General features: G+C 38.9%; 3 protein-coding genes across 5 annotated transcripts in view; 2 read left to right on the plus strand and 1 right to left on the minus strand.

The window, feature by feature from the left end:
- LOC146494486 (acid-sensing ion channel 1-like) overlaps positions 1–3,749 on the plus strand; it is a 70,475-nt gene extending 66,726 nt beyond the window's left edge. For both annotated transcript variants that reach the window (XM_085145266.1, XM_085145267.1), the window contains one exon: positions 81–3,749. In XM_085145266.1, coding sequence (XP_085001392.1) covers positions 81–200 — 120 coding nt within the window. In that variant the 3' untranslated portion in view covers positions 201–3,749. The remainder of the gene's footprint in view (positions 1–80) is intronic.
- Positions 3,750–6,605: 2,856 nt separating this feature from the next.
- Positions 6,606–13,816, plus strand: LOC146494487 (glycerol-3-phosphate dehydrogenase [NAD(+)], cytoplasmic-like). Its single transcript, XM_085145268.1, is given in 9 exon segments — positions 6,606–6,790; positions 7,679–7,856; positions 8,061–8,178; positions 8,181–8,200; positions 8,322–8,460; positions 8,701–8,813; positions 9,867–10,103; positions 11,871–11,977; positions 12,066–13,816. Coding segments are annotated over 9 exon segments (1,179 nt in total). The 5' UTR covers positions 6,606–6,620; the 3' UTR covers positions 12,163–13,816.
- A 477-nt stretch (positions 13,817–14,293) lies between these two features.
- On the minus strand, positions 14,294–26,030 carry g6pd (glucose-6-phosphate dehydrogenase). Of its 2 annotated transcripts, none has more exons than XM_085145264.1 (14): positions 25,979–26,030; positions 24,344–24,415; positions 23,739–23,857; positions 20,782–20,819; positions 20,579–20,687; positions 19,994–20,211; positions 19,001–19,159; positions 18,415–18,540; positions 17,640–17,733; positions 17,373–17,559; positions 17,058–17,293; positions 15,891–15,967; positions 15,632–15,724; positions 14,294–15,311 (listed from the first exon to the last, which is right to left on the minus strand). In XM_085145264.1, the coding sequence occupies exons 1-14, from the start codon at positions 26,028–26,030 to the stop codon at positions 15,221–15,223; spliced, it is 1,671 nt and encodes a 556-aa protein (XP_085001390.1). In that variant the 3' UTR covers positions 14,294–15,220. The 2 variants fall into 2 exon arrangements, with proteins under 2 accessions (XP_085001390.1, XP_085001391.1); XM_085145265.1 differs by lacking the exon at positions 25,979–26,030 and adding an exon at positions 25,787–25,966.
- Positions 26,031–26,285: the final 255 nt, after the last annotated feature.

The raw sequence follows: 26,285 nt of genomic DNA on the forward strand, positions 1-26,285 counted from the left end.
AAAGCATTTCTTGTTGCGTTATGCAACTTATTTCTTTTCCTGCACCGACCTTGCTGCGACTGTGCTTTTCATCCCCTCAGGTAATGAAGTACAAACTGTGCCGCTGCTCCGATAAGAAGCACAAGCATAACAACAACAATGACCAGGGAACGGTCCTGAGCTTAGACGATGTCAAGTGTCACGTCAGTAACTTTCACTAAGCTTCTGCAGCCGGGGGCAGAGAGCCGCCGCACTCTCTTGCTTGTGAGCAGCTTCGTGGACTTTGTTCTTTGCAGGTTTTCTTTCTTTTCCCACTGCTGGAACAACAGAGGAAGTGTGTGAACTGTGCCTGATTAAGGTGTGTAAGCGACATGATGAAATAGGGACGTGTGGCTGAGGTAAGCGGACGGCCACAGAGACGCGAGGGCAGGAGAACCAAGAGAAATAAAACTAAAAAAATGTTAGAATAACTGCATGGTCTTCTGTAAACACCTTTTCAAGACGTAGTAACAGATACAGTAAAAGATTACACAGGTTCATTATATGTTCAGTAAACCAGTGTTAGAAATCCCAGCAATGTGGTGTCAGTTTGACTGTTTTTGTGTGAAATAGTTGTTAATTTACAGGAATTTTTGTTTCGACTAAACCAGCTTTCTCTTTTACTTACAGCTGTCTTTACTTACAGCTATCTTCCCCTGTTAAACTGCGCATTCTGCCATCATACTGTACTACCTCGTCTCGCAGGATGACAGTGCTAAAAATAATTTAAGTAAAACTGACTGACAAAAAGGTAACTGCCATGTAGAGTAGGCGGACAATAAAGAAAGCCCAACATTTTCTTGAAAAGTAGTCGCAGGCGGTTTTCACAGAAAGCATTTTGATATGTCACAATAGGTAAAAGCACAAATGTAAGAATAGCTGAGATCCATTTACTTTAATTATGGGTTCCTGCAGCTGGATGAATAAAACGTAATAAAATCTCAGTCACTGTGACACAGTCGACGCTTCCCACCGTCATCACGTGCTTGCTCAGAGGGCATCATCTGTTCACTGCGGTTCTGTCTTTCTTATTGTAGGGTCTTTACCTTACAATATAAAGCACAGTCACACATCTTTAGTTGTGAAGGGGCACTATGTAAATGAAACCTAATTGAACTTTTTAAGCTCAATATAAATTAGTACACCCCGAATTTGTATTTAATTTTATAGATGTTAAACTGCTCATATTAGTGTAGCTAGGTCTGTTTGTAAATAGAAAAAGATTAAATAATAAGAGTAAGTGTAAGCTCTGTGAAAGTAGCTGGTAGTTATTTTCTGTCACATAAATCCTGAGGTAATGGTGGATGGTCATAATAAACATGGCCAGAGTTTCAGATATGTGTAAATAATCCCTGTTAGCAAAAAGGCCAGCTTTAAACTAGTTCGGAACCCACTGTCATAATAACCTGAGATATCAGGACAAACCTTCTATTTGCAAAAGGCAGCCAATCAGACGAAAGTTGGCTGAATTGGAGAAGCGCTAAGAGTTTTTCTTCCCTTGAAGGGGGGGAATATACAACTGGTTACATTTGCTTGTCTGTCTGTTAACAGTTTAGCTGCAGTTTTCAAGATATTATTTTCAATTTTGTGTGATGGTAGATACCAATAACAGCTCAAGCTGATTTCATTTAGGTGGAAATCAGGTCAAGGTGACATTTGATAATCAGTAAAAACTTTATATTACCCAATGTTTTTAATGGCTCGTCTTCAAACTTCACAACAATATACAAGGCTTTTGGGGATACAAGTACCTGGGTAAGCATTTGACCTACACTGTTAGCATGAAGATCAAAATTTCAAGAATCTATAACAAGTAATATCTCATATGAAAGGGCATGGAGGACACTTTTCTTTTGCAATACAGTGCCCTATGGTGTTGCAGTAACACCATGACAGGCTAACGTTATCATATTGTAATAAAAACACCATAAAACATCAAAGTTTTAGTCTAGTCGGTTGCTCTCTGAGTGCTCTTGTTTTTGCTTTTTTCAGACAGTGAATGAACCGATAAACTACCCAAAGGCCCAGCATAAGACACATAAAGAATAATTTGAACTGTAACTCATGTAGACCTATTGTAATGTAGTCCACAATAAAAATACAGAATTGGAAATGAGCACTATAAGCTCTTTCTCACTTTCTCTCAGAAAACGTTTGTTTGCACATTTTCACCGCACATTCGTTGTTATAACCAGTTTATGTATGAGAGTAAAAAAGGCCTACGTATGATTTTTATGCACACGCATAGTTTATACATCCAGCCTCTGATGTTGCGCACGGTGTCGCACTTTGGCCCATCATATGACGCTTGTGAATGTTATCAGTAACCTGTGTTTTTCCTGCTGTAACAAGTTCAAATGCCCGCTGTGAAAAAGATCTGCCAAGGGAACTACTTGGGTTAAACACAAGCAGGAAGTTAAAAACCAGTTGCTAGATTCCCCGCAAAAAAGATGTAATCGAACAATATGACAAAGAGACTTAATCATCGTGTACTGTATAGCTTTGCTGTAGAAATGAGAAATTTATCAACACGTGATGCCATAACATTCGTTTAAGAGAATGTCATTCATGTTTACATGCTTTTTGTCACATTTTAAGGAATTTTGCTTCTGTTGTGTCAACAAGGCTGTATCACATCAACTAGAATCAATATTTTGAATGTTTTTTTTTTTTTTACTTTCGAACGCTTACTTGCATGTAGCACTGTACAGCAAGCATCCTATATGTACAGTTCATCCACACCTGCAGTTTGAGCCTTCTTCTGTCCTCGTGTCTGGGTGCGTTTTGTGAGCATGCATTCATTTGCGGTTTTACGGCGATGAAAGAAAAGTGGAAAGAAACTGCCCTAAAATGCTCAACAGTGAGTGTGGTGTCAGGTAGATAGTGAAAATCTGAGCTCTGCGGAGCATGTGTGAGAGTTTCCCTCATGATTGTGTATATACCAAAATTAGGGATGCACCGATATATCGGCCAAACCTCGGCACAGCCTGATCTCGGCCTTGTTGACCATTCACTTCTCTGCAAACAAGAATGTATTTATTGACGTTAGTGTTTTCTGATCTTTTTTTCACAATGCCTAATGTTTAAGATGGTGTGTCAGTTCTGTTATTGAAAATGTGCTTGTCTTCCTGGCACACGAAGGAAAAGCAAACAAGAACAAAGTGTGGCATGCCCAGAAGTTCACAGTCGGTGCATCCCTACCAAAAATCTAACCATGTTTATTATTCTGCTCCTTGTTGTTCTCAACAGGAAGTGGGATCTGATTAGCGTGTAGCTGTGTGGTGTTACTATCAAGCACAATTATTCCATCAGTTGTAATTTAGTGTAAATATTACTGTTGACTGTGGATAATAATCCTCGTGTATTAGCATAGTCTGGTTTGTCTAACGGTGTACTTAATGGATTTATTTCAAAGAAACTTGCTGTGTGTCTCAATTCATTTTTTCTTCTGTAAATTTGTTTATTTGTCAAAGACAAAGTAGGGGGGGCTGTTTGTTTGTTTTTATTAATATTGCTAGAGTTGAGTCACAGCAGTCGTTCTCATCAGTACATGAGAATTAAATAGCCAGACTGTTGCTGCATGAGGTCGCCCAGCTTACTGCTTTTGTTTTTGCCTCCGTCTTTACTTTTGCCTTTTCATTTGTGATATGAAAGGACGGCTGTTTTAGTCTGGTGATGTAAAGATGAATAATGGACTTGAATCGGTTGTTACATTAAAGATCAAATGCTAACTGTATGTATCTCTTATTCATTTCAAGGAGTTATGTGTCATCATTTACACTTTTGTCATGAAAAATCAGGTAAAGAGTTCGAAAGATGGACTTCTGGCTTTGAAGAAATTTCTTTGGAGGCAGGAGCGTGGCTGAATGTGGGTCTGGGATGGATCCAGATCCCGTTTTTCTAGAAAAAGCACAGTGGTCCTCCTCAGTGGAACATTGTAACTATATATATATAATGTTAAATAATACACTGAATATTCCTGTGCTCATTTTAGCTGCAAAACAACACTTTCGTTTTTTAAATGGACTTCCCCTCATATGTCTCGAAGTGGTTTGGTCCGCTCCCCCAATTCCTTTTATACTCACAATTGAATCCTGTGTTTCGGTGCTGCTTCTGTTGTTTTTACAACAGTCTCTCGCTGCATGCTACGAGGGCAGGATGACATCTTCATCATCTTCAGTATCGTCAATGATCCTGATGATGATGATGATGATGATGATGATGATTTGTTCTTGTTGGCTTCAACTGACTCCCAGCTTGCACTGGGGCAGTTTGCAGCTGGATGTGGAGTGGGCTGGGATAACATGTATAACAGCTGTAAAATATAGTGCTCACACTCTGGGTTGGGGAGGGCTTGCTGACTTATGTAGAGGAAGTCCAAGTATCTTGGGGTCTTGTCCGTAAGTGAGGGAAGAATGTGAATGTCTGACTGGGAGAGATTATGTCTTTGGACTAGTTTGGGGACTCTTCTGTGTGAGTTGGAGGTGGCTATGAAGCAGGAGGTCTGGGCATCTGTGCTTTCAGTGCTGCCCCTGGAAGTTGAGCTGAATAACTGTGGGAAAGGGATTGATGGATGGACCACTGGCCCACTTTGAAAGATCCTGGAAAAAACCACTGGCTTAAGAACAAGCATATTGGCTTAAATTCACTATAACGTTTACATTTTCACAGTAAATATCTCCTAGACTCTAATAACCCTGCAGCAACACAGCTTCACATATCAGACCAGTCAACTCTTTCTTTTTGAACTATTTTCTGCAGAGTAAGCTGGATTTTGTCAGTTTGTTTTAAATTTGCTAAACCAGACTGCTGAGAGCACTTCCTTCCCGTGTTGCCTCTTCACCCACTGATCAACACTTGCGTAACAAGGCGGTCCTTTGTTCGAGCCCTTTGGACCAAATAATTTTTGCCACAGTGAGCTTTTTGTGGTTTGCTCCAGTGACTTTTAACGTCACTTAGTTCAGAAAGAGCAGTAAAGTGGTAAAGAAAAAAATACACCATTACAAATTCACTTAGAAGTTCTTACCTGTCTAATGTTTATCCAACATTGTGCTATTGGTGCTGATGCATTAAACTGTTAAAATTGGCCTGACTTTAATGTTCTGACAGTTTTTTCAGCCATTGAAGTGGACAGTGGACATACACTGTACATAAGAGATACTAGTATCATTGTTAAATCTCTAGCTGAGTGTCTTGGCTGTTCTGATCTTTTGAGACTTTTAAATCATTAAATAAGCCTACCCAAAAACTTAGGCTGCCTTTACTGTTGAACCTATATACTTTTCTAATCATTGGGATCCATAACTTACACCATCATGCTGTCTTCAATGAGATTTTACAAAATAAACCGACACCATAAAGTCATCAGGTTTACTGAGGTTATACATCAAGGGAGCCAAATGATCGCTATCCCTCTAAATTCTATACAATCTGACTTTTTCTCCTCCAGAGGAGTCGCCCCCTGCTGATCATTAAAAAGAATGCACGTTTAAAGTGTTTACATATTACCCTAAATTAAAAGACTGGAAAAAGACCTATAATGCCCTTTGTATTATATTTGATACACGAGTTTCTGAGACCTCTATCTCATCAACATGATCAATACTTGCCGTAATTTCAAAATGTTATGGACAAAACTCTTTTTTTTTTTTTTGTCTAAAATTAACATTAAGTAAAAATACTTTAAAGCACCAGAATGGAGAATAAAGGACTCATTTTGGAAGTAGTGATGTATGAGTATGCAGTCACTAGCACCCATGAGAAATAATCAATATAGGTAATATTTCGATGTAATATTGTTTCTGCCACTGAAAAATAAATAAATAAAAGTTGAAATCTCAATTTATCACAAAATTTGGAGTTACGTATCTGAAATTTTCAAGCACTTTTCTAAGTATAACTTAAAATTTTGAAAATTTTGCTTTGCTTTGATTGTTAATAACAAGGAGCTCAAGGAATGAAAACTTTAATATTTACTTCAATGTTTTTAAGCAACTGTTTTATGTAGTCAAAATAAAAAATGTTTTATATGGAAATGTTTTATCTGTGTGAATATAACTGTTAAATAATCACCTTGACATTACAATTTTATGTCCTGTTTAAACAAATGTTTTGTATCATTAATCCAGTAATTTATTTAAACTACAACTCCCAATACTTTTGTTTGTTTGTTTTACAGGAATTGGCAAAGCCCCCATATGTTATCATATGTCATTACAAGATTTAATTTAGTTGTAATCATTTAGTAATTGTTGCTAAGTTGGTTAATTATTGAATAATTACCATCTCGTTTTGTCAATTACAATTGTAAGATATGTCATTAATCTAAATCTACGTCTGGTGAGTATATATTACACATATACAGACAAGATAATGGTTTAGATTGTGTGTTAGTATGTCAGCATTGATCAGCATTGATCATCTATATAATTCAAACAACCATAGTTCAGGTTTTAAATTAAATAAAATCCAACAGCTTGGCCTCCTCTGGGTGAAAAGTCACTTGCACATGCAGATGATGTGAAACCATAAAGGCTGACATGGAGACTTTGGCCCCAGTCTAGCATGCTAGCCTCTGCTCTGATGGCCTTGGCCTAGCTTTAATGGGCGGGCCGGTGTCTCCCCTCGGGCAGACCAATAAAACCAGGGAGGCACTGTGTGTGTGTTGCATAACTGGACTGCAGTCGGTACAGGTTCACTCCACACACTCAGCGGTTTACCTCTTCACAATGGCAGCTCCGAAGAAAGTCTGCATCGTGGGCTCTGGAAACTGGCAAGTCGATGTGTTGATGTTTTGAACCGTGTCCGGTTGTCTCATATGTGCGGTTATCCGCTGGACACGGCGCACAGTAACGTGCGGGAAGTTTGACCTGCTGTACCTGTAACTGCCAGATAGGCTTCGTTAGCGGAGGCGACAGTTGGGTTTATCTCCGCGTGGAGTCACAGGCTGACAAGCCGGCTTATAATCGTAGAAAACTGGCCACAAGTCTGGCAACATTACTGGGATTTTTGTCGTTAGCTTTAACGTGTCTGCCGCCTGTTAGCTCGCTCTTATTAGCGGTAGCAGAGACATCAGCAGCTGTTCGCCACCGAACCTCCGTTTACCGGTCTAATAAATTAACGTCACCTCCCCAAAGAGATAAAAGATGATTTGACACGAAAAATAGATTTTTTAAATCGTCCTGTAAATTCGGTGTGTGGGTTCAGTTTATGAGCCGAATAAAAAATATAAATTTTTTACATTCTTCTCATACACACACTGTGGTTTTTGTAGTTGTAGCTCTTATTTTGGAACGAAATTAAATGTATTTCTTTTTATTTCCGAATTCATGATTACCCCCCAAATAATTAAAATCATTCCATAAACTGGTTATAAAGCCATTATAATTTTGCTGCTGCTTATGCTAAAATAAAATTGCAAGAATTCTCAATGGAGTTCGGTGTACACCCGTGGAAACAGTATGGAGGATTGGTGATTGCAGCATACCGTTATCAGCTTATCTCTGCGTGCAGCTTTGCCTTCTTGCCCTGAAATATTAGTTAATGATCAAATAGGAATCGTTACCTTTAATGATCACCCCATTAGATCACAGTATGACTGAGTGAGAATATTGATTTTTCCCGTAAAATGAACACTGACTTGTAACTGTTAACCACGCAGGGGCTCAGCCATTGCCAAGATCGTGGGTGCCAATGCTGGTAAAAATGCAAAGTTCGACAATACTGTAAAAATGTGGGTGTTTGAGGAGACTGTGAATGGGCGCAAACTCACTGAAATAATCAACTCCGAGCACGAAAATGTCAAGTACCTTCCTGGACACAAGCTGCCAGCAAATGTGGTAAGAAAAATGTATTTTTAAAAAACATTTTAGTGCCTGTTGTCTCATATATTTAAGTAAGGTCCTTGAATAGATGCTTTGCAGCTGTTAGTTTTATAATAAGTTTAACAGCTGTAAGAGTGAGTGAGTTTTTTGAATGCAGCAGGTTCCTACTCTACAGTAAGTTGCCTCAGGCTTTAAAGACATGTCATCATCCCTTCTCAGCTGGCAGTGCCGGACTTGGTGGAGGCGTCCACCGATGCAGACATTTTGGTGTTTGTGATCCCGCACCAGTTTGTGGGGAAAGTATGTGACACCATAAAAGGGAAGATAAAGAACGATGCACTGGAATATCACTCATCAAGGTTTTTTTTTTTTTTTTTATTACTAGACATGGATTTTACACCTTTTATCTCCAAAATATTGCCAAGTTTATTCAGTGGTGTTTGATCCAGACACCAGCATGTTGTGCTTTTGTTCCCTCAGGGCGTAGACGAGGGTCCAGATGGACTCAAACTCATCTCTGACGTGATCCAGGAGAAGCTCGGTATCACCATGAGCGTGCTGATGGGTGCAAACATCGCCAATGAAGTTGCTGATGAGAAGTTTTGTGAGACAACCATTGGTTAGTTTTGTCCCTTTGTTGCGCTCAAATGGGCCCATTGTTGTTGAATTATTTTTGCAATTTAATCAAGAATTAAAGATCCAGATAAGCAGCTTTTAGCCTCAAAACGGGAAGCACATTTGTTTCGGTTAAAGCTTTGTGCGACCTCAGCGTTAGTTCTTTGGTTCAACGCGTGCTTCCATCATGTTTTTTTTTTTTATAGGGTTTACAGTCAGCATATATATTTCTTCTGGTTTACAGGCTGTAAGAATAAAAATCACGGTGCTCTGCTGAAGGAGCTCATGCAGACCAGCAACTTCCGAGTTACTGTAGTGGAGGAATACGATGTGGTGGAAATCTGCGGAGCCCTGAAGGTGAGCTCTCAGTGCAGAACTTGTCTGCTTGCAACACGATTACAAAACATGGACAGTCATCTTGATTTCAACACAGGTTTATTTATGGTATCAAGGACCAATGACTATTTTTGTACTCTCAGCAAAAGTCACACAAAACAGAGTAGAGGCATTTTAACCCGCTGTCCCAGTTCCCCCCCCCCCCCCCCCCCCCCCCCACAGAGTTCCTGTTTCAAATGCGTGAGATTATAAAGTGAAGTGACACAGTACTTGTGAGTCACATAAGAAGCACGTGCCTCATAAAGACATGCTGATCTATGGGCACGTCAGTACTGAAACTGAAAGCTGATGACCCCACAGAACAGATAACAACAGATTCAGAAGATTTAGGTTAAAAATTAAATACGTGTAAGAAGAATATTACATAAGACATTTATTTTTGTTGAAACCAAAGAATGTGTTCTCTTCCTGCAGAGTTTGTGTGTTTGGATGTGTCACCATTGCAGACTCTCTCTCTCAGCATTATTAACATTTACCATGCTGCCGCACACAAACATGCTGTTTGCCCCACATTTAGTGTGCTGGGATCTAGTCACTCTGTTAATTAGGCAGTGAGGATCAGAGATCTCTGTAGACGTACGCAGTGAGACTTTAAATACTTCAAGTAAAGCTGCCCAAACAAAATGTCTAAGGACCCATTGTGAGCTTTGTGAAAGGGTTGGCTCTAACGGGACATTAATCTAAATGGTTGTTGAAAAGTCTGGCAGGATTTTTTTCTTAATGTGAACTCAAATATTTTGTTTTCGAAGAAATTTTACACACATGTTATTGTAGGATGTGGATTCCAATGTTTTTAGAGAATTAGTTTGTTGGTGGTTGTGTTCTTTTTCTCTGCTTGATTTTCCTTTAATTAAAGAATAAATTAAAAATATCATAGGAGAGGATAATGCCCAAGCATTCTCTCATTGCAGCTTCTCAGATATGAGGCTTTGGAGCCTTTTTCTAGTCTGTTTTGTATAGAGTCAAATAAAAAAAGACATTTTAATATATCCGATTATTTTGTGTGTCCTACAGAACATTGTTGCGGTTGGAGCCGGTTTTTGTGATGGTCTGGGCTTCGGAGACAACACGAAGGCGGCAGTGATCAGGCTGGGCCTGATGGAAATGATTGCCTTCGCCCGTATTTTCTGCAAAGAAGGGCCCGTGTCCTCAGCAACCTTCCTTGAAAGCTGCGGCGTGGCCGACCTCATCACAACCTGCTACGGTGGACGTAACCGCAAAGTTGCTGAAGCTTTTGTGAGAACGGGGAAGGTACAAATTTTAAAGATATTTTATATACATGTTCAATTACTGTATATATGTCATAGGCTCAGGCAGAGGCAATGCTTATATATTCCTGGCATATATTCTTCTCATTAAAGGCAGGAATACAAGAGGCAGTGAGGGGAGAGAGGAAAGTGTAGGGATCTGAGTTAGTTTGTGCCAAACTGTGACAGTTTTGGCAGCTGATTCTGGATTGAGTTGAGTTGTGGTGACGTGGTTGTTCTATTAACAAAAACATCTCAAGTATCAAATTTGACTCAGAATTAAAATGTTAAATAATAAATTAAATAATTTAATATAATGTGAAGTTTTGCTGAAGGTTTGTTGGTGATTATTATTGTGGTAGTTCCTGGAAATGTCAAAACTTGGGCACACTGATGAGTTCATGCCTTTTAATGTTTTTAGTTGACATAGTGAAGTTATTAATACAAGAGAACTTGTATGTATAGTATATTAAAACGTAATTATGTTGCACCTAATGGTGACTGCACCTATGATGAATCTCACCTCTTGGTCTGATGCTCCTGTGCAAGGAGTATAAAACTGCATTATTTGTAATGACCAGCAGAGGGCAGCAGCTGTGGTTACAAAGACTGTAGAGGTTGACACATACATAGTTTTCTTTTTTAGAACTGTGAGCGAGTTCATCTGCAAAATTAAAAAAAACCCATTCTGGTCATTTTCTCTCCAATATTAATTACATCAACACCATGACACAATTAGAATGAGCACATTTTCTCAAATAATAAATACAAATGTGATTTTGTGTTAGTGCTGTTGTGATGTCCTGACTTTTTCTTCCCACAAATCTGGTCTCTGATGCAGTGTAGTGACCATCAGCTGTACTTCTCATAATGTATTGAGATATACTTTGTGTGCACTATATATTGTCTACTAATACTCACTAAAGATTCAGAAACTGGTTTACAAAAAACCCCTCAGCGACGTCATCTACAAAGTGGCACTGGTGTATTGAACCATTAATAAAATGACATTAACACAGAGCCACTGACGTAGCTGCTGCACGACAACAAGTTAGCTGAAAAATGACAAAGGTGCTTTGAAACTTTGATTTTATATAGGAGTATAACCAGAGAACAACCAGTTGAGTCAAATCCCTTATTTTAAAGAGAGGCATCGCAGACAAGTTCTGCTCTTCATTAATGACAACAGACTCCGTTGATTGCATCATGTTGGAAGTGTCCCTGCGTTTATAATTAAGCTGTAATTATTTCCGAGCTTTCGCCAATCTGTCTGGGAGCGACTGCAGTCCAAGTCAGACAGCAAGAGAGAGACAGACTGCCCCCCACCAGATGACCCGTGATTCAAAGTGGCCACTTGGACACCATGCTTTTTTTGTTTGTTTTGTTTTTTGAGGTGGTTCCATCTAAGCACAAGTAGGTTGCCATCTTATTTGGCTAGTTGCTAGATTGAAGCAGTATTTCAGCAGCACGATGATGGTTGTAAACTACAGTCAGATTTTAAAAAGGACAGTAGGGTATAAAGAAGTTGCTCAGCGTTTTGCACAGTGTCTGAGCTTCGTCAGAGCCATTCACGTCTGTGCTGCATTCAGTTTAAAAATATAATGCTACACCTGGGGCTTTCAAACAGTTGTCCACAAACCAATGACTGACATCAAAGTGGGGACTGCTATCCTTTATATAGAGTCTGCTGTTTGGCGGCATCAGACGTGTACACCTTCTCTCATTTTAAACTCAAGAATCTTCAGCATGTCTTGGTTCTTATCTCATTCAGTCCATCGAGGAACTGGAGAAAGAGATGCTGAATGGCCAGAAGCTGCAGGGACCAGCGACAGCAGCTGAGGTCTATCTCATCCTCAAGCACAAAAACATGGTCGACAAGTAAGACAGACTCACAGGTTCCATTTGCTTTGAAATGAAATCAGTTTGTTTCACTCCAGCACTCAACTATGCCTCCTCCTTCCTTTAGGTTTCCTCTGTTCAACGCAGTCTATCAGATCTGCTTCGAGGGCCACCCAGTCACAGAGTTCATAAGCTGTCTGCAGAACCACCCAGAACACATGTAAAGAGGGAAAAAAAAAAAAAACCAAAACAAACAAAACTAAAGGTGCCTTCTTAACGGAGAACACGACCACTTTCGCAGCCGTTCAGAAATCGATGGACTAGGCTGCACCGGACACACCACAGCTGTCGTGCAAGGAAATGGTGCCAGCAAAGTGTGGCTCTTCAACTCCAATTCAGCAAATTCTGAAACCAGAACACTGAATTTCCAACATGTTAAAAGTACTTTTATTTCCTGACGTGTACTGAAACTTGAAGGATAACCAATTCATGTAATTGTCCTCTACTTTTTGCTTAAGATGCATGCTTTTTATGTTTTAAAATGAATTAAATCTGTCAGTTTTTAAATCGCAACACTAATACAGAAATTAACATTCACGACTTCAGAAAATGCGGGGCCATTGCCTGCCTTCTGGGGTGGGATTAATCTTTAATGTTTCCGTCCAGTAAACACCTTTCCATCGCCACAAGTTATTTAATAATAGATGTATTACCTCATCTCGTCACGTCTCTGTATGCTTTAAGTGTCTTACATCATTCATTGACATCTGCTGCCTTGTACTGTAAGTGAAAAATACTGTCAATCGCACAAAAACTGTTTTTAAATGGAAAAGCTAATGTGCCTTAAAATGTATGGTTCAAGTCTTTAGCTTTTGTTTGTGGTCTGACCAAAAAAAGTCAAAGGATAATTACGGTTCATTTCAGCTTGGCTTAAATTTCATTATGTCTGTATGGGTCATGCTAACAAGATGGCTCCTTGAAGATGTATTATTGCATGAAGCTGCAGATCTCTATTGCAGTTAGTAAGCAGGTGTTGGACATAACTAGGCTGTCTTTGCCTTAGCTGGCTCAACAAATCCTAAAATCCTCCATCAAAGATAATGGGCTTCACATCAGGCATAATCTACTTTTATAATCAGACGTTTTTCATCAGGCGCCCCCATAAAAACTGGGAATTTAACATGTCAGCTCACTCTTCTCCACATAAAAATGGAGCAACTGAGTACTGCCTACTTAAGCCAAGAGGAACAGATCATTGAGATCATTGTTTAAAAATTAAAACAAAATAATAATAATAATAATAATAATACATGCTGCAAAAGCGTATGAAAGAAGGGCTGGCAGAAAGCACTTAAAGAGTGCTTAATTGTGAACTTCATGCATTTAAATGTTTCCTCTGCACTATGGCAGCTGGGACAGGCTCCAGCCCCGCTCCAATGAGGAGAAGGGGTTAAGAAAAATGCCATTTAGTGAAGTGTGTCAAGGTTTAACACCATCCTATAAATCATCAGACGTGGAATTAATGTGTGATAATTGCAAAGTATGATAAATTTTTTTTATATTTATATAGTATTTAGATATATAGCTGGACTTCCAACAATGTAAATAAGGACCAAGCATAAATTAATTTATATTATTAGCTGAATACATATAAAATCCAGTGCTGTAGCTACATGGGGTTATTCATTGGTATGAATACCACAATTGCCACATCAATGAGGAAACATGCCAGGCTGAAATGAATCTGAATTAGTCTTTAAACATCCATCCGGTACGTCATTTGTAGCTGTGATCCTGCCTGACCCAGTTTTCACTCAGTTACGAATACATTTGAAATCATCAACATTTGTCTGTGAATAAATTAATTCTAGTATCAAATCATGGCTGGACTAATTTTTTTTCCATTTTCATTAGAAAGGAAACAATGAAATTGGGATTCGCAGTAGAAATTATAGCATTTCTTGTTATTTAATAAAAGGGTTGATTATGTTTCCCCCACTTACAGGTTTAAACCTGTAGTTGCTCCATGGAGCTGTCCCCCCCCGTTACGCAATTGGTTTCTTCTCAGTTTATATAGATCCTTGATTCCTCTGACACCTTAGCCTCTCCCAACAGAAATACAAGCATAGGATACAAGGAAAACACATGAGGAGAGGAGTCTTAAGGCAACAGACATTTCACAAAATGAGGAAGCCTTCTGTCAGAGCCTCAGTTTAAAGCAATGTCAGTATGATATGTTCGTTATGATATATGTATGATTTGCTCTTCCAGTAAGCCTCCTCTCCCCTCTCCACGTGCATTTTAGAAATTCTGATTTCTGTGGCCGGTAGGATGAGAAGGCAAAACACAACACGATAACAAGCAAAACTAGTTTATTACAACTTGTGGAAATGTAGCTAGCTTTACATGAGTGTGCGGTATACAATGCATCAAAACAGACATTCACTGCTGACCTGTGGTACACGCCACTGTCGTCTGGATTTTGAAATATGGAATCAATGTCAGCAACTTAAATAAATCTGGAAAAATGTAAACAAAAAGGGAATGAAGCTCAAAGTGCGGAAACTAAAAAGGAGCCTGTTTTGCTCGTCCGTGAAGACAGTTAAGACTCGCAGTATAAACGCTTTGAAGAAAATCGCCTCGTGGAAACTAATCTGTTTATTTTTAAAACCACCATGATGTCCTTGGTCCCACACAGAGGAGGCAAAAAACAGCAGCAAAAGTAGAAATGCAAACAATGCAATCAAAAGCAGAATGGCATTAAAATCGTGGTGATTTAAGAGCGACAGCTAGCGGACATTTGTTCCTATTCTTATTCATTTTCTGTGTCCGTTGGTTGACACTATGTGGACAACACTTAGCTTGCAGCATTTTGTTCTTGTGGTTTGGATATTTGATCTAATCACTGAAGACAGGAATAAGGAGTTCCACTTAGCAGAATAATTTGTTCCCAAAAATCCTTGATCATTCTGTTTTTTCACCGACTCGATCCCATCTCTAATTAAAGCTGAAAACTGCTGTGAATGTATTAAAACTACCACCGTAACTGTGGTACAAGCCCATGAAAACACAATCAACTCACAAATGTCTGGTGAAAGTTTGACCAGGCCTTATGGAATAACTACAATACCTGAGATTTTCTGTCTTTGTGGCATGATGGATCCACATCGTGGAAAAGCCTTGTTTCTCAAAGATGATCCTGTACTGGAAAATATCTAACCACTCGCCCTACTGCACCCCTCCTACCATCCTACCTCTACTCATCCCTCATATCATTGCAATTCAAAGTCTGTGAGGGTTCACCCATTTGTAAGTGCCTTCGTAACGAAATCCAACTTTCTGCACGAGGTCATCTGCTTCTTGAGGGCCACGGCTAAAAAGGAGGGGGGTAAATTAAATAAGCAATTACATTAAAAACAAATAATTTTTTTTAAAGACTTTAATTTGATTACATGTAAACTTTCCGTGTAATTTCATTATGAAAGTACAATGTAAAAGCTTACACGGAATCTCTTCATATTAAATATCAAACATGGTTTCCTTAATGATTTACTATTTTAATACTTTGATTTCGTATATTTCAGCTGCATTTTACACAAGTATTTCTTCATGTTTGCTGAGGCTAAAGAATCTTTTTTTGAATGTGGTATGATTTTCCTCTTCCAAGTGAGAGCTGAGTAAAACCTTTCCTACCTTCCATATTTGTAAGGAATTGGCTTCGGCTTCTCTTTCTCTATTTGATGAAGGAGAGGAGTGAAGATCCTCCATGCTTCCCTCAGTTCATCACTGCAGACAACAATTCAACATGCAGAAGTAGGTCAAACAGAGGTGCAAGGTTTTCACTACTCAGCACCTGATAGCAAAAAGAGGCCCCTCTGGCTCCATCTAGTGATGGAGATTTTAGATTACAAGCAGTGACTTTAGAGAAGAGTGGAGAAGGAAAAGTACAGACCTGCGAACAAAGTGCATTTGGCTCCCGCAGAAGACATCCAGGATGAGACGCTCATAAGCATCGGGAAGCTTCACGTCCTAAAAGAAAAATACCATATTAACAGCTTTGTTAGAGACCTGTTTTTTTTTATTTTTGTACAACTACCTCTGAAGCTCTAAAACGGGGTGAAACTCTTAGTCAGTCTTTGAAGTCAGTGTTAAATATGTGCTAGATTCTTCTTTATATTACCTTGTAACACCCCAAAATACTCAAAGTTAGAGCAGGGCGATACGACCAAAAATATTTATCACGATATACATTTGAAAATTTGCGATAACTGACGATATAGTTGACACTAGACAAAATACTTTATAACTCCACAACTTTATTAGTGGGCAAAGAAAAAAAAAAAAAAAAAAAAAAACATTGTATTTTCACTTAAACAAGCAGCTGTGTATTTATGTGCATTAAAGTTATATAAAACATTAACAGTGCAAATGCAAATTCCTTGCTGACAGTTTAACCAAAAGGCATTGGCAGTGGAAATTGGCCAACATCCTCAGCATAACCATGTATAATATCCACTAAACTTAAAGAGATTATACACACACTATACGGTAATACTATGTTGAAGCACAGTACGTGTCACTCCGCGAGGCTCCGGCCTACGACATTTGACAGATTTTTGAGCGCCGTGTACCACATAAAATTGTTTCGAGGTCAGTAAACACAACCAGAATTCATACATAATGCACACGGGATTATAAGGGGCGCTGTCAATTTTCAGAAAAATCAAAAGATTGATTTTAAGTGTGCCGTATTTTCCAAAAAACACGGTAATAACGACGGCCCGCTAGCATGCTCTACCAAAAATGGTGTTTTGTATCTGCCGAAAGCTAAACCAGTTCCACACCACTGAAGTTGCAGCATTTTTACAAACCAATTCTGGTTCATCTGTTTCATTCAACAATCCGCTTTCGCCCTTCTCATTCTCCGTCACTGCCATGTGCATATGAAAACAAAGGCACTGCGCATGTGTGTTTTACCCATTTTCTATCACGATATTTCATTTTCTTATTGTTGCCCAACATTATACCGGTATTACCGTGAACGATATGATATGGCCCAGCCCTACTCAAAGTTGATCTCAGAGCGTGTGGCAATTAAATAAATAAAACTTGAGCCTGCCTTGTATCTGCTCTTGTAGGTGAGATCCAGCTCCGTTTCTTCCGGGCTGAAGTATACGCCAGGTTTCTTGCTCATCATCTTGGCATACACAGCCTCGTTGGGCTGCACGCGTACCACAAGCTCATTCCTGCGACACTGACTTCCAAAAATGTCTCCGGGGACGTCGGTGAACTGCAGCCGCACCTCGGCCTTTCTCTCATTCAGTGCTTTGCCACAGCGAAGGATGAAAGGAACGCCTGAGGAGAAACATTTTCATGAGCACAGGAGAATGTTTAAAACGCCTTTTTTTTTTTCTTATCAAATAAGCGCCTTTACCATCCCAGCGTTCATTGTGTACGTAGAGCACAGTGGTGGCAAAAGTGGCTTGAGTTGATCCTTTAGGTACTGTGGGATCATCCAGATAACCCAGTTTGGCATCTCCTTCACCCTCTGGATCCCCCACGTACTGACCCAGCACAACATCCGACATGGATGGTGGAGCAATACACTTCAGCACCTTCACCTAACAAAGTTATAAGACCAGACACACCTCATTTAATACACAGAACACGAGTATTTGGTTTCTGCCTGGCGACTTTGTACCTTTTCATCCCTGACATCGTCAGAGCTGGTGGAAGCTGGTTTCTCCATGGCAACTAGGGAGAGCATCTGGAGCAAATGGTTCTGCATGACATCTCTGATTATGAATGAAAGAACAGGTGGTCACATTAAAGACGCAGAAAACTGTTACAAAATGAATTCAAATTATAACTGATCATGTGTTGGTTTTGATGTGCTAGTAAAAATCTATTAACATTCTCCCTGCAGTGAGCTCTTAATGTACAAATGGAAAAAAAAAAAAAAAAAAAAAAAAACACAACTGCACTTTAACTCACTAGTGTGGTAACATTAGTAAAACTTGAATATCTAATAAATATAAATGGTATATAGCTTGCCAATGAATTATATTTTCTTTGCACCGATGATAGCTCATAGCCAAAGACATGTTTGTCTTGCCCCAATATAAATATTAGGAAGTATTCTTACACATACTTACTCTCTGGTACTCTGCTTGTTTTCATATTCATCATTAGAGATAAGCGCATTGAATCTTTGTTTTAGATTTAGTTCAACTTATTTATTTCTTTTGGGTGCCCCCCACAACTGAATTATTGTTAACATTCAAGGTAATCTGCTTAGAATTAAAAAAAAAAATCAGCTAAATAGAAGTCTGTGGGTAACCTTGTTAAATAATTGTGATCACTTATTTTCTAAAATAAGTGTAACATTTGCCTTAAAGCAGCCCTCATATAATTCTGCTTATTCACAGTACTTTAAAAAGCATTAAACTTTATGATTGAAGTATTTTTCTCCTCACCGGATGATGCCAAAATCATCAAAGTAGCCTCCTCGACCTTGGGTGCCAAAGGGTTCCTTAAAGGTGAGGACGACACAGGCCACGCTGTCCCTGTTCCAGATCGGCCCAAAGATTCGGTTTCCAAACCTGCAGCGAACACAGTGTATTCGTCCTCAGCTCAGCAGCACACAGAGCAACAGCACAGCTGTTCATGACAACATGCATAAACATTTATCTTTGGTTTTGTTCTTGGTTAGCCCCCACTTTCTATTCATGGTGCAAGATTTTCATAGTGGCTCTTTTAAACCACAGGCCAGCTGAAAATGAAGTGTTGCATAATTAACTTACGATCAAGAGCACATTATTTTTACGATGAAAATTAAAATTTAAAAAAAAAAAAAAAAGTCTTCTTCTTCATACTTGAATAACGATGCTAAAAAGAAATGTTTTTTGATGAAGCCCCAGACATTGGATTTCTCCATGAGGCTCTGTTCTGCTACACCTGCTGTAAACTGTAATAAAGCCACTTGCTTTCACATTTACAACAATCAAAAGTGTCACATATTAAAAAAAAAAAAAAAATGCTACTATATTTCGGGTTTCCTACCTGAGCACCATGAGGTTCTGCACCATTTCTTTGCCCAGATAGTGATCTATACGATAGATCTGGTCTTCAGTGAAGAGGGACGAGAGGTGAGTGGACAGCTCCTCAGAGCTCTGAAGGTCATGACCAAATGGCTTCTCGACAATCACCCTGTTCCAGCCCCTAAATAACAGAGGGGGGGGGGCACGAAACAAATAGTTTAAACCTTTGACAATATATTAAATGATCAGATTTACACAGTGTGTTTGAGAGTTAAGGGGGGATAAAATGTGAATCTGATAGTCCCACCTATCCAACACAATTTTAAATGAATAGTTGCCAAAATAGACACAAATATGAACTACAGCTGCAACTAATCATTTCATTCATGACTGATATGCAGACAATGAAAGAAAATAATCAAGTGACCATTTAAAACATCTATAAAAATATTGTGAAATAACTTCAGAGTCCCGGATGATATCTTCAAATGTCCCTTTTTTTTTTTCTTTTTTTTTTTTATTAAATAGTCCATACAGAAAGTTTTTAAATATTATGACAGAACAAGTAAATCCCAACTGCAAGTAGTACGTTTTCACCAGTATTTCTTTACAAATGTACATACTAGTTACAGATAATTCAAAGTCTAAATGTTTTGAGCTTACTGAACCACAAAACTGTTGCTAGCAGAACGGGTAATGGAAATTTTATTACAGTATTATTGAAGCTACTACTACTCCTACTACTCCAAAATTGCAATGGAGATTTGCCATGATGTCTCGCATTTCATTTCTCAGTGTGAGATTCTGGAGTTAATTTACAAATTCCTACACCACAGATAAACACCTCAGACTTTTAGGCGACATTCCACTCATATCAGATGAATGCAAAGAATCCACTGCATCAAACTCCACTCACATGAAATGGATTTACAGTCAGATACAGCAGGTAGCACAAGAAAAAAAATTAAACAAGCTGTGTGGCACATCAACATCAGAGACAGGAATGTGTACTGACTTTGTGCTCATGCAGTGGTGCTTAATGTTCTTGGTAACATCGTGGTAGACTGTGGGTGGCAGGGCCAAGTAGAAGAGCCTGTTTGCCCCAGGGCCTCCTGAAAGAGACTCGATGTGTGTGTTGAGTTTGGAGAAAGAATCCCCATCTACGTATTTCCCACTGACGTACGTGTTCCTGCCGAAGAAGGCCGACAACCGGTCTACTTCTGTGTCTGCCACCTGTGCCAGAGAGGAAAAACCTTTACTGATGTATGGACAACACATTGTTGATAATATCTTTCACAAAAATGCACCGTGTACTGAGATCTAGCAAAGTTAAATGAGATTTAACTCAAGACCCTCCTACACACTTTGAATCACTATTATTTTGTGTGATGCTGCTATAACTCACATCGCTATCAAATAGTTTTAATTTAGAACAGAAAAAAGCCAACAAACTAAGATGGTGTTTTTAATTTATTTGCATTTTTCTAATACTCGTTTTGAGGATATGATTTCATTATAACAATCTGATCTGACCTTCTTTCTTCCCATTAAATAAATGAATAATCTGTTTGAGCACTACATCTCAAGTGTCCATGTTTACCTTCAGGTATGGCATGCAAGCAGTCCGGATGGCATCAACTGTCAGGGCAGAGCGAGCAAAGCCCACGAAGTACGTCTGCTCAGGTAGTAGGCCATCTCTGAACAACCACCTGGGAGAGAACAGAGGAACACATGGTTCACTATAACCCACCTCTGAGCCTACAATCCAGATTAAAGTAGTATCTTTAATGAGCCTGTACTCACCATAAGGTTGGGTAGATTTTTTTCTTAGCCAGATCCCCCTATTGGAGCAAACACACACAAATATGATCCACTTTAAAGTTTACGGCCTTGTGTTTGGCTGTGTTTAGTGTCCTAATTGTGTTGTACTATTGTACTAAGTATGACTTTGCAATGGCAATAAACAGTCATCTTATATTATCTCACCTTCAAAATACAGGCTACAAGCACAGTCACATGCAAGTCAGTGTACTGTTTATTTAGGCTAGTAATCTCAGTGAGCATTAGTCATTTTCCAAGCACACAAAGGTCTAAAGATGCTGCAGCGCAAACCGGTTACACTGTGCTGCTACAGGTAAGTAGGCGGCTTTGGCTTATTTAAGAATTGCACAACCTCAGTAATCCCAGTGGAAACAAATGCCAACCACCAGGAGACAACACTGCCCTGCTGCTTATGGAAATCTTACTGAATAACCTGCTGCTTTAGTGGCTTAAACATAGTGGTCCAACCTGTCTGCTAGATAAAGGCTAATGCCTTGTAATCACTATAAAACACAATAGAGGCTCTGAAATCAGTTATAACCCAAATAAAAGTACAACTTTTATTGCCTTTTAACCTCAGAGTAACCAAACGGTCATAGCAGAACATTAGAAGCCAACTTAATTAGAAATGTAATTGCCAATGCTGGTGTCAAACTCATTTTAGTTTAGGGGGACATAAATTGATCTCAAATGGGTTGAACCAGTAAAAGTGCCACAGAAAAGTGCAAAGCGTAGATTTCTTAAAAACTGAAACTTTGCTTCTTAAAAGTGTGCCAGATATTAAAACAGTGCTTCTTGTTAAATTATTATTCTTATTTTGTGAGCAATCGTAATAAAAACACATTTCAACAATGTCTGCTTTCCTGCCCATTACGTGTACATTAAAGTTTACAAAGTACAGCAAGCAGAAAGGCATAAAACAGTGACAAAGAAGTACTTTTCTATCTTTAACTGAGATTTTGGTACCTGTGTAGTAAAGTTGGCATCACCGAGAGTGGAAAAACTCCAGAATTTATTGATTTCACTGAAATTCTCAGTGGGCTGGATGGGACTCTTTACTGGAACAATTGTGGACACTGGGCCACCTATTTTACCTAGTGTCCTCAGGTCAATCAGGTCCCACACCTCCAGTCTCACAAACAGCTTATTTCCCTGGGCCATTCAGTTACTGTTAACAAACACCATCCCTCTACACCCCAACTCTGCCCACCCACCTCACCAATCTGAGGCACCTGATGACCTGAGTAACCCTCATCACTCAGGCCACTCACACATGGACTCGATACTTAAACCAAGTCCTTTGCACTACTTCCAAAAACTTGGTTCTCAAATGTGTGCATGTCTCTTGTTTTGTATACATTCTCCTTGATTATACATTTCTCCTGTATGCCATTTATTCCTGCCATTTTACTATTTAGACTTTATTCCTGCACAGTTGGCATGGAGCACCCATAATTTTGTTGTACATGTACAATGGCATTAAAGTACTATTCTGTTCTATGTTTGACACACCTCATTTAAAACACTCACATGGGAGTTCCTTGACTTGTAATCCTGCCACTTTGTACAAAGTTGAATCCATAATATTTATTTAAAATGACAGCAACCCTCTTTACATGTATTAATCAGAGTTTAACCTGATAAAGATATTATCTACTTAAACTACAAAAGCTAGGCAATTATTTTTGGTAAATAAATGTTTGAATATGTGGCATGATCCTTGTTTGAAGGGGAAAAGCAGCTACACCTCTTAAAGCGGTATAGTGAAACACAAACATAAAACGAGCACAACCAGAGTGAGGCTAATCACAGCCTAGCCCTGGCCTGCCCTTGTTCCTACATATCACAGTGAAAGGAAAACGCTGACTGTCTGTGACTCTGCAAAAAACAGCCACAGCGCCGCTCTCTCTTACAAAGAGCCACAGTGCAGCAGATAGATGCCACAGCCAGTTAGATGTTCATATATAAAGCAAATGCAGCTATTTTTGTTTTACATTTCATAACAGTGACATCATAACTGAAACAGTGTCTTTGAAGGTGACAATAAAAAGAGGTTTATTCTTTAAAAGCATGACTTTGCAATTTTAAGGACAAGTGCTTTTTTTGTTTTTAATGATAAGTTAAGACTGAAGGACCAGTAGGTAAAAGCACAGAATGATGATAAATCAGAATATTGTGCAACAAGGAAAGAAGGGGAATAAAATGTTTCTCAATGCTGGAAATGGTTTCATTTCCTGAACACAGCACCTGAGCAGTATAAGGAAATGTTCCACCATGAATAGAGTCATATTTCATTCAGTTGTCTGGATGAATTTCATTTCACCTTTTAAACTCAGAGTAACCGAGAGTAACAAAAAATATATAAAAATGTTCATTTAGATTTTGCAGATATTGAAAAATATAGGCAATGCTCATTTTACCAATTAATTCTATGCAAGTGAACTGTTCACAGACCTTCGAGTAAAATAAAAACAACACTGGTGCAATTATTACTTTATATAGACAGAAAAATACTGCCAATCAATTAAAATGTTCCATTTATAACCTCTCCTCAAATGACAACAAAGAGGAACCTTGCCTGATTCACTGTCTCAGTTTTGAACACTGTCCCAGTTGTGCTTGTTTGCAGAAGCTTTTTGAAATCAGTTTCAACATTTACCTAATCACAGTGGGTGCAATTATTGCAAGTTTTTTTTAGGATTTCAACACACTTTCTTTGAAAATATTGCCAAACACTCTTGGCTAAGTGCCCTGCAGTCTAAATGTGCCAAAATAAAAAAGGGACAAAGAGATTAGTTATATACTCCTGATAATAAAAGCGTCATTGTTTTTAATTTTGAGTGTGATTCCTCTAGACAATTCACCTCTTTATTTGATTTCACAAATCTGTTTATTAGTACCCTTTTTAGGTTTTATTCAGGGAGTGATTGAACTCTTACCGATGCGCCCATGATGATGAAGACATGAACATCGGACTGATGAAACTCTTCATCATCATAGAGCTCCTTCCTCAGCTCCCCAAACACCTCAGAGCGAGAGAGAGGGATGTTCATTTTCTCTAAAAAGCAGACATACAAAAAAGGTTAAAAAGTCATTTTACCTGTTAAACCAAGAAAAAGAGCAAATTTCAATTCAATTTCATTTCTATAGCACCAATCGCAGCCAAAGTTGCCTCAAGCTGACAGGAAAAGGGGTCAGGAATTTTTCTGCGCCCTCCAAAGCTACATAACAAGTATCTAGGACACTCAAAATGGTCAATCTCTCCTTCAAACAAATAATGTAAAGAAAAACAATGCAATGAATAGTTTCTTAAAGATTACACATGTGCAAAACTTTCAGCCTTTACAAATAAATACCACAAATAATGTTAATTTGTTTATTTGGTTTTCTTTAACTTCACACAAACAGCACAAGTCGTTAAAAGAGCAAACTTTTCTAAGATAATTTGTTCCCAATATCTTTAAGAACATCTTCTACTTCTTTCTCATATTGCATCTCAGACCAACTTGGTGATCTTGAGGTTTGGGCTCTTTGGGGGCTTTACCATCTGTTGCAGGGTTCCTTGTTCTTGTGGCTGAGGACGCCTCTCTTTCACTCCTGGTCAGTTGCGGTCGCTCTGCAGAATGAATTTAGGTCTGGTCAGATGGCTCACTTAATGCGTGACGCTTAAGATTTTAAACCTCAAGTTTACACTGGCGCAGAAATGTAAAACTTAACATTTTCATTAATGCTTACATGCTGTACTGTTTTAGCATCATTCTCCTACAGCCACCAGTTCATTTCTGTATAATACGAATTACTTTGGTTAAAGACCACAGCAGCTATCCATATATACATCAACTCTACCTCAGTGAGTATCCAATTTGATGGTCACCTAGACCATTTAATAAATGTCATTCGCCTAATCTTTGCCCCTTGTGTTCGTCCTTCTCTTCAAAATGCTCAAAAGAGCAAATATTATTTTTAATGATAATTTTATTAACAATAAAACCTTTGATTTTGATGGCACCTTTAGTACTGGTGTTTTTCACTCCTTCAGGCATTTTTAAATATAATAAATGCCAGAAGAGTCAGTTCACACAGCTAATACGTGCATTTTTTTTTTCATTTGTAACACAAAAACAAAAAACAATTAAAAGGAAAAGGTTTAGGAAAAAAACCCACATAAATATCTGATTCTAGTTTCTGAATAAACTGTAATAAGTGAAAAGTGAATCCTATTGGGATTGTGACAAAGCAAGACATTTTGGACTCTAAAAAAGGAATCCAAATGAATAGATTTCGCCCTATAGTTGTTACCAGTCATCAGAGGGCATCTGACTTATAAAACGAACTAAATGAGGCAAAACCCCTGGCACTAGGCGTTTACTTCCTCGAATATTACCGTTGAAAAACAACGGAAAAGGTACTTCCTGATCGGCTAAGCCTATACAAGTCGGTCCAGTAATTTTAATCACCGACTTCTTCGCTTTCTGCAAGTCGCATTACGATTGACGTACTGACAAACACAAAAACAACAGTGCACGTGTGTGCCTGTCAGATGGAAGCTACTACTCCCAGAAATAGTCTCTCACACAGCAACATACTCTAATGATATTAGTCAAATCCTCCACCAAATCCCGTGTTTAGACTGCTGAACCTTAATGCACAACACCATAATAAAGCTGGATGGCGAATATCTCAGGATGACACCCCAGCAGACAATTTGTTGCTCAACCAGCGTTTTATTTAATGTGCGGTTAGCAGCACTGGTAGGCAGTATGGAAGAGCTCTGATGACACTTTTATTAAACGGAGATACAAAGCGTTTTCCTCGCCTGAGACAAAAGCCTCAACATTATCATCCTCTTATAACAACATAAATTAACAGAACCAACCCCAGCTAGCAAAAAAAGAGCACCTAGCTTTCTCGTAGCTAACACAATGTGCGTTTAAAAAAGCGGCGAAGCTACTACAAGCTAAGCTAATGCGACTGTAATGCTACTTACAAACAGGTCCTTTAAGGAGATGATAACCTGGCAGTTAAAACCTGTGAACCCGAGACAAGACGCCACAGCCTTTATGCAACCTCACAGCGACGGCAGCCCTGCTCGGTGGTGCTTATTTCTCTGTCCTGCCTACTTCCCGGTTGAGGTGACAAAGCAGAATTGAGAGATTTTATTGGGTTGGAAGAAACTCACCAGCGCTCGCTCGAGATCCCATCATTGTCGACTCTGGTGAAGCCACGCCCATAAGTAGGCGCGTTTAATCGCCACTCCCCTGCACCCCCGTCACAATCTGAATGAAACCTTTATATAAATGTTAATGACTGCGCAATACTAAGAGCCCATCGGGGCAATAATTGTATTTATAAATACTGGAATTATATGGTTAAATAATTTTTTTTTTCTCAAACAAAGTTCATGAAAGAAGATGAGAGTGAGAAGAGGACAAATGGAGGAAAGTTAGTGAATCAGGAAATGCAAAAAGGGAGAGTGGAAAGGCGTT

This window comes from Neolamprologus multifasciatus, chromosome 20 (genome assembly GCF_963576455.1).
Source record: "Neolamprologus multifasciatus chromosome 20, fNeoMul1.2, whole genome shotgun sequence".
In the NCBI taxonomy this organism is placed as follows: domain Eukaryota; kingdom Metazoa; phylum Chordata; class Actinopteri; order Cichliformes; family Cichlidae; genus Neolamprologus; species Neolamprologus multifasciatus.

Excerpts from the sequence above, each read along its gene's own strand:
- g6pd (XM_085145264.1), bottom strand. The coding sequence starts at position 26,030 with ATGGGCGTGGCTTCACCAGAGTCGACAATGATGGGATCTCGAGCGAGC. Across the intron at positions 20,688-20,781 it reads AAAATCTACCCAACCTTATG|GTGGTTGTTCAGAGATGGCC; the intron begins GTGAGTACAGGC and ends GTTCTCTCCCAG. Across the intron at positions 15,968-17,057 it reads CCTACAAGAGCAGATACAAG|GACGTGAAGCTTCCCGATGC; the intron begins GCAGGCTCAAGT and ends TTTTTCTTTTAG.